The 8,278-nt window shown below is 63.9% G+C and overlaps 2 protein-coding genes across 2 annotated transcripts; both read right to left on the minus strand.

The window, feature by feature from the left end:
- Positions 1-1,523: 1,523 nt before the first annotated feature.
- On the minus strand, positions 1,524-4,176 carry MNEG_11415 (hypothetical protein; the record flags this gene model as incomplete). Its single annotated transcript, XM_014040112.1, has 9 exons — positions 1,524-1,763; positions 2,012-2,140; positions 2,306-2,443; positions 2,609-2,665; positions 2,750-2,974; positions 3,181-3,267; positions 3,485-3,739; positions 3,941-4,007; positions 4,115-4,176. The coding sequence occupies 9 exons, from the start codon at positions 4,174-4,176 to the stop codon at positions 1,524-1,526; spliced, it is 1,260 nt and encodes a 419-aa protein (XP_013895566.1).
- A 2,149-nt stretch (positions 4,177-6,325) lies between these two features.
- MNEG_11416 (hypothetical protein) lies at positions 6,326-8,209 on the minus strand (the record flags this gene model as incomplete). Its single annotated transcript, XM_014040113.1, has 6 exons — positions 6,326-6,460; positions 6,715-6,818; positions 6,965-7,085; positions 7,276-7,398; positions 7,755-7,824; positions 8,099-8,209. Coding segments are annotated over 6 exons (664 nt in total), but the record flags the coding sequence as incomplete, so codon positions are not given.
- Positions 8,210-8,278: the final 69 nt, after the last annotated feature.

Raw genomic sequence — 8,278 nt, forward strand, 5'->3', positions numbered from 1 at the left:
GGGTGGGAGAGAGGGAGGGGCAGGGGACGCGTTCCGTCGGGGTACTGGGGCTGTGGGACAGGCCGTGGCGCAACGCTGGCTTGGCAACAAGGCGGCGAGCTACCCCATGCACCACGGGGTGGCGCTGCGCGTTGGCCCCCGTGTTGGCTGTGAGCAGCCGTCCACCTTGTTGACGACGAGGATGCGGCCGTCAGGCTCAAAGGTGTGGGCCTGGATCTCCAGGGTGGTGCCAACACTGCCAGTGCGGCGGTTCGGGAGAGAAGGGAGCCAGGAGGAGCGGGTGAGCCGAGCGCGTGGGGGGGAGGGGGACACGGATAAGGGGTTGGCTCGGGCGGCGCAGTAGGGCCATCAGTACAACCGTCCGGCAGCTGTGAGTTTCTGCCGATCACAGCCAGGCAGCAAAGGCTGCGGGAGCCCGGGAGGTGGCGCCCCGCAGCCCCGTGGTCCCGCCTCCCCTTCACCTGGCCATCTCCCCGGTGGTGCTGTCGGTGTAGCACATGCCAAACTTCCGGGTTCCGGCAAAGGGGCTCTCTTTCTGTGGGCCGATGGGTCCAGGATGGCGCAGGGGCTGGGGACGCGCGAGGCACCGCCGCTGGCTGCCGCCCATGAGACCGGCTGCGATGGCCGCTAGAATGACAGCTGGACACCGGCAGGTCACGCCCCTCTGACCCTCTGTACTGCTTTCACTTGCACCAGTGCACATGCGTGCACTGTCGTCCTAGCTTGCCATGTGCCCTCGCATCCGCTTGCCCGATGTTCCCTTGAACAGAACTAGCTGCTTTCCAATCGTGCGCGCGTGCACATGCACACAAGCGCACACACGTTTGCACGCACGCACGCACACACACACACACACACACACACACACAGCCCAACATACGTCTGCGCGGACTGCTCTCCCGCCCACCTGCACCAGGCCGTCCTCTATGTCAGGCAGGCCATCCATGAGGGTGTTGAACAGCACGCGATACCGCGGCTCAAATATCAACAGCGGCGTGACGGCGTGCGGGACGGCCACCACATTCAGTGGGAAGATTGGCAACTCCTTGCGCGACCCAGGCCCCTCGCCAGCGCCAGCCGCGGCCCGCACAACCCGACGGTGTGCGTGCCGCCACGCCTGCACGTCCCATTTTGACGAAGCCCGTTCCGCCACTGAATATGCTAGTGGTCTTTGCATCAGACCCCCAAGCCGTTTCGGCGATCGCAGATCTAACGGGTGATCTCTCACTGCGCGATTTGATACCTATTACCTAGCAAGTGGCAAACCCTTTCATGACACCGTACGGTAAGGCTGAGCAGCCGATTCACTTGGATGGCCATGCGGACCCTCTGTGCTGGTGTGGCGGCATGGCATCGTGGGTGCAGTCGCTCTGTCGCACTGTAGACGCAATTACACACCATTGGGGAGGCACCCTCAATACACCCACAAGAGGTAGTGCGCATGGCAATAACTGGGTACTGTTGCATGCTTGCAAGTCCTGTGTAGACTTGACTGAAGACCAGCCCCTTTGACCTCCTGGCCGTCATTTCTTCTTGGTGGCGCTGCCCGATTTCTTGGCGCTCCCGCCCTTGCCGCCCTTGGCCTTGGCCTCCGCTGCGCGCCGCTTTTTCATGACCTTCCACGCGTTCTGTATGGCGTACGCGGCCGCCTCGCGCCGCAGCTCCGCCATCTCGCGGCGCCGCGCCTCGGCCGCCGCCGCCCGCAGCGCCTCCTCGTGTGCGGCGCGCTCGCGGCGCAGCGCCTCCAGCTCCCCTAGGGCGGCCTGCAGGGGGACAGGGCAGCCGGGGTACCCGGTGAGGGCGCGGCACTCAGCTGCCTGCAACCATGCAGACGTGGATCAGATATACCCGCCAGGTGGATCTCATCCCGCCCCATGATCTCAACCCTGCTTCTGCATGCTGCAATACAATACACCCCGACCCACCCCAACCGCCCGCCCACCTCTATCTGTGACACCAGCTCTTGGTGCGCCGCCTCGGCCGCCCTCAGCTCCCTGTCGCGGCCACCCACCTCCCCGTCGTACTCAGCAATTGCCGCCTCACAGTCGCCCTCCGCGCGGCGGCGCGCCTTGCGGGCGGCAGCGGCGGTGGCGCGCGTGTCCTCGCGCAAAGACGCCAGCTCGCGCTGTGCCGCGTCCAGCTGGTGGGTGAGGGGGACGAGGGGACGGTCGGCAGAGAGCACCATTCCAACAATAGGCGCGTTGCAGAGGCGGTCAACAGGATCTTGGTCATTGTCAACGCGCCGCAGACTTCATAAGAGGGACTGCTGTCAATTACCCTCCAGACCCCGCGCCCTGCACCGCACCTCCTTGCTGAGTGCGCCGTGCTGCTCCCTGAAGGCGCCCTCAGCCGCCGCAACCTGGGCCGCGGTGCTGCTCTCTGCTGTACCGCGTGACGCGTTGCTCTCAACATGAAGGGCGGACAGCTCCCCTGCGGCCGCATCCTGCCAGCAGAGCAGCATCATTGGGGATAATTACCAATCCCGGGGTGACACGGCCATGGTGGTCGCTGGCGTTGTAAACATTGGCAGGCATAAGCCAAACATTGGTAAGAGGGGGACACTCAGCCCCACGCGTTTCGCACCCCAAGCGCCCCTTCCCACCCGCACCTGAGCGGCCTGAAGGATCCCCAGCTGCCGCGCGCGCTCCAGGCGATGGAGCTTCAGCTGGACACATCATGGGCAAAGATTGTTGAGTTGAGCAAGCAATCAGCGGCCTCCACCTGCTGGTGGATATGAACCTGCACCTACCTGCTGCTGCCGCTGCTGCTTCTGCTGCTGCTGCTGGTGCTGCTGCTGCTGCTGCTGGCCTGCCCCCTGGCATCGAGCCCGTGAGCCCGCGCGCACCTTGTGCTCCAGCTGCAGCTTCTCCGCAGCCGCGCGCTCGTGGCGCTCACGCAGTACGCCCTGGTGCTCGCGCCGCGACGCATCCTCTTCCACAGTGGTGCCAAGGCGCCTGCGCACCTGGCCCACCATCTGCGGCGCGACAAGCATTGAAGAGCCGTATGGCAACACGTTGGGCAGTTTTGGCTGTAAGCTGCGTTCATGATGGCCTTACCGAGGCCTTCATAAACAATGCGGGCAGAGGCTGCAAACTGCCCAACTCGACGGTGGCATTTGACCAGGATACCGCCAGTGTCACGGTCCAAGGAAGGGGGGATGGGTTGACGTGTGCGGCCCACCTTGCCGAAGACCTCCAGGGCCTGCATGGCCGCATCAGAGCGCTCTGGCCGCAGCGACGACAGGTGCACCTCTGCCTCAGGCGACGCCTGTGGATTGAGGTGGGGGGCGGGGCGCTGACCATGTGGTGTGTGTCAAGGGCACAACGGCACACGCAGCCACACACATTATGACGCGCTGCATAGGCACTGCCAATGGCGTGCCCGTGTCCATCCGCAAGGAACAGAGGCAGCTTAGCGGCTGGAGCCGCAGCCTCGTCTTCTTCGCGCTCAGCGCTGTCTGTCTCGTCCCAAGCCCCTCGCGTACCCGGAGCGCGCGGAGAAGGGCCAGAGCGGTCTTCACGGCCGCCGCCCCCAGCTCCTCTTGCAACTGCTCCTGTCCCTGTCCCTGCTCCTCTCCTTGCTTCTGCTGCTGCTGCTGCTGCTGCTGCTGCTGCTGCTGCTGCTGCTGCTGCTGCTGCTGCTGCTGCTGCTGCTGGCCCGGCGCCTCTCCCAGCTGCGCCGCAGCCCGCTGCCAGGCGGTGAGCGCCCCGCCGTGGCCCTCCAGCCGGTCACAGACGTCCTGGGTTGGGGGACACAATTCATAGCGGTGACACTTGCGCATTGTCATCTGTGGGATATAGACCAAGCCCACGTCTGAATACGTGCATCAAGCACACCCAACAGGGGCAGGTGTGCGCGCATATCGCGTTGATGCAGCGGCGCCAGGCCACGTCTGCGGCTGTGGCCTATCGCACGGGAGCGGCACACTTGCACGACGCACCTCCCCCAAAACCTCCTGCAGCTGGTCTGATGAGAACAACACCTCCTCAGTGACGTACGATATCAACCTGTGCCGTGTGTTGCGCCCAGCCCCAACGGTCACTGCCATCGACCCAACAACACCTCAAGCAAGTCGCAGCAACAACTCTTCAAAAGACCGATGATGTGCGCCCACCGGAGATTGTCGACCATCTCCTCCAGTACTGTCAGCACGCGGGTTGCCTCCAGGCTATTCATGGCACTGGCACGGCGGCGCCTACTGCAGCGTTGACCTGTCAACGAGTGTGTGGCGAGGGCGATCTACACCTGTACTTTGCGGCAGGAAATTCTTGTCTGGTTGGATGCAGAGTATCATTCGCTTCAGCAGCAGCCACGTACCGGTACAGCTCAAGCTGCACGCTGCGACACAGAAATGAAAATCTTGCGATTCGCGAGGACCTGTGGGGTCGTGGAATGATGAATCTCCAGTGCCCTGATACACCGTATTCCGAAGCGTTCGCTGGGGTAGATCACGATTGAAAGTACAGGCCCGCGATCAGCGACGATCAAGCGCGTCTGTGCCACTTGTGATATACATGAAGTCATATCAGGTGGTGACATGCCAGAGCTTTGAGTGAAATTCTGGTACCCGGACCGCAGCCTCAGGGCCCAAGGGCATGCCCTGCCCCTGCATTATTTGACCGCTGCCGGGCCACACATCAGCCAGGACATTCACGCTGACGTCCTCGTAGGATTGTCAGCAGTTTCCTGCCGGACCCCCTATTTCAAGGTTGCCAGCCAACTGCAGCAGGTCCGGCTAATCCGCTGCCCATGCCGCCTGCACTGCTGGCCGCCTGTGAAGCTTGCTTGTCGACAACTACCCATCAAGTATGAGGGCACCCCTGCGCTGTGAGCGACCTGTGAAGTCTAATTGCAGTGACTAAGCAAGGAGATTTTGTATGAGCGCTGCAGCATACATCAACAAGCCCACTTGCGTGGCCTTGACCACTCCCACACAACACGTCGTCAACAGGGCAATCAAGGTTTGGCTCGTCGCTTGTGTGCGCAGTGATGTAGGACGGATGGGCGCTGCCGGGACCCCAGGTGGTACATGCCACGCATAGCAGCCAAGGTTCATGACTTTGAGTAAAAAGTATCAATGCAGCTGCCGAGCTTTCCCGCGGTGTTGTTCTCTCAGCGCTACAAGCATCTGACATGTTGTAGGTGCCGCTCAAGCAGGCGCAGGAGCACCGTGGATCTGGTGCACCGTAAAAGAACCGTAATCAAGCATCTTATGGGCGAAATATGCGACATGTTACATTCCTTATGCAGCAGGCCGCATGCTTGTCAGAGCGGCATACGTGGGAAAGTGCGAGAGCAATGTGGCTAGGGGGTGCGGCTTGCGGAACGCGGCAGGCAGCGGGCATGGTGTTGTCGCACCAAGCCAAGGACCCCGTGTGCTATTATGCTCCTGGAGCCGTTGCGCCTCGGATACCCTTGTGACCACCAAAAACCCGCTAGCCATCGAAACTCACACAAAGACCTCAAAAGCCGTCGAGCTAAGGAGAGAGCTTGCAGAAACACGCACCCAGAGGCCTGGGCTGGGCGCTGGGCGACACACAAGCATGCGGGCGTGCCTGAAAGACCAAGGCGTGACAAAGAGCGTCGCACGAAGCACCTTGGCCACATTCCATCAGAAGCAAGTCAGTATCAAACGTGCGCTCAGCCATTGCTGGATAAGTGTTGTGAAGGGCGTGCGAATCAGGTTGGCCTTCATATCCAGCCTTTGGGGGGCTGCAGAGACGTCAGAGCGGCAGAGCACGCGCACGGGGGCCCACACGAGCCGTACAAACTGAATAAAGACAGGGGCAGGCAGCAGGGCAGCAGCGCTTGGCTCCTGCACTCCCTACAGCTTGCAGCAAGGACATGCAGCGATTGACAGTGGCAAAGGGCTGTGCTGCATCGCAGCATGGCCCATAATTGCATTCAGCCTAGCTGGCAGGTGTGACCCAATGACGAAGAAATGTGCAGCAGTGAGCGCTACGCACCCGACCGCCCACCGAATGAGTAGGTGGACCCGCTTCACAAGAGGAGTAGCTTTTCTGCTCAATCGCCGCCAGCACACCGAGAATCTCCGGAACCAACGGCCTTTCAAGCAAGTGTGCTCAATTTGTCACCGCGGCTAAGCTTCTAAAAGGAGCCTGGTGTGTGTGAGTGTGCTCTCGCTTGTGTGTGGTAGTGCCAGGCAAGAGGCATCAGTCGGCGTGGAGCACGCCGCCCCCATTGGCCAGCATGGACGTCGCACAATACTCTCGTACACGGCAAGTGGCGGGCCACACGCACGCAAGAACATGCGCGTGCACATGCCACACTAGGCCCTGGTGATGTTATTGGTGAGCGCGGCCCTTCACCACGCCTTCTGCTTGCCGTCCGGCTGGCGGCGGCGCTCCATGTCGCGCTTGCTGGGCAGCTTCACGTCCCAGGCCAGGCCCAGGGCGGCCATGATCCTAATGCAGGTGTACACGATGTCGATCTCCCAGGGCTGTAGGGAGGGGGGTGGTGATGGGAAGAGGGGGTGACGCGAGGAAAGACGGGGTGAGTGCAAGTGAGGGCGAAGGGAAACGCACGAGGGCTGGCGGGGCAACGTCGATGTTGGCACCAGGAAGCGGCACATCGGGGACCACCGCCTGGCAAGGCAGCCGGGCGGCTGGCGTCGCCCGCTGGAAATGCAGCACGCCCGCTCGCCCCGCTGGCTGCCCCGCGGGCAACCCTCCCTGCGCCGTCCCCTTGACTCACGTCGAGGCCGTGCGCCGCGCTGCTGGGGAAGGCGTGGTGCGAGTTGTGCCAGCCCTCCCCGAAGCTGATGAGCGCCACCCACCAGTTGTTGCGGCTGAGGTCGCCTGCGAGGGTGACGGCCGGCACACAGGCGTGGGGGGGCCGCCAGGAGTGTTCGCAGACAAACCGACCGCGCCCGCCCAAGCCGCTGCGGCGCCCGGCGCTGCATACGCTCAGGCGAGGGCACCGTGGCACGCCCCCGTGCACGCACCTGTGTTCCAGGGCTGGCGGCCCCACATGTGCGCCGCGCTGTTGACGAGGAAGGTCTCGTGCCACCCGATGAATGTGGGGAAGGCCATGGACCACACGATGCCGGGGTAGCCAGCCACGGCCTGCGCGGCGCAGCGGCGCACGAGGAATCAGCCGCCCGGATTCAGAGTTTAGGGCTGATGCGCGCCGCGGCCGGCCGGCCACACTCGCACCCGGGAAGCGGGCCGCGTCTCATCCCCCCACCACTGCGCCGCACGCCCGCATGCACGCCAGCAGGCCCCCGCCCCGCGGCTTTGTGCGAGGGGCGCTCACGAATGTCAGGGCGTATCGCGCGACGGCCTGGTGCACCCATGTGGCCTCCATGAGGCGGTAGAAGGCCTGGGCGCTGAGGTCCCTGGCGTTGGCGCGGTCCAGGAAGGAGCGCTCCACGTCAGCCTGGGGGGCGCAGGGGAGATGCCATCAGTGGGGTGAGTAGGGGCCGGCGGAGCGCTCAGGGCCCTTGCTGGAGCCAGGACACGGGCGCTGGGAGTGCGCTGTCATGCGTGTACAAATGCACGCACTCAAGCAGCTGCTGCCGCGGCACGGCCCACGCTCTGCTCCGCAGGCGGATGGAGGGGGACACTGCCCCCCCTGGGGCTTCGCTCGGCTGCTGCCCAGCTGCCACGGCGGCGTCGCTGCCCCTCCGCGCCCTGTCCGCCCGGCCCCCTGTCTGCTTGCCTTCTCGAACAGCCACCCCATGTGGGCGTGGAAGAAGCCCTCATAGGGCGAGTGCGGGTCCAGTGGTGTGTCACAGTGCAGGTGGTGGTACCTGGGGGGTGGGGAGGGGTGAGCGTCAGCGATTCGAGATACCCAGCACTCGCGCTACGAAGGGGAAGAGGAGGGCAGAGGCTTGGCGGGCAGGAGGCCGGCAGTAGCTGCTGCGTCGAGCGACAGGTAACAGGCCGCGCGGCAGCAAGGCGGCGGGCCACTGCGCACGGCTGGTGGTCGCCTGTCCCGGGCCAGCCTGTCCAGGCCACCACATACGCACAACCCTGCTGCTTATTTCTGCCTTGGCCGCCGCCATGACTGCTGCGCGCGGGCCTCCGCAAACCCTGCCTTCCCGCCGGCAGTCCGCCCCGCTGCTGCGGCCGCTCACCGGTGGTTGGACACCCATTCGATGGGGGGCCCCTGGATGGCGTGCACTGCCAGGAAGCTGAGGAAGTACTCCACGGGGCGGTAGGTTTTGAAGGATCGGTGGGCCAGCAGCCTAGGGGGTGGGGGGTGGGGGGCAGCAAGGCAGCGGCATCGTGGAGGGAGGGGACCGGCATCGCAGTTT

Source organism: Monoraphidium neglectum (assembly GCF_000611645.1).
Source record: "Monoraphidium neglectum strain SAG 48.87 unplaced genomic scaffold scaffold02731, whole genome shotgun sequence".
Classification (NCBI taxonomy): domain Eukaryota; kingdom Viridiplantae; phylum Chlorophyta; class Chlorophyceae; order Sphaeropleales; family Selenastraceae; genus Monoraphidium; species Monoraphidium neglectum.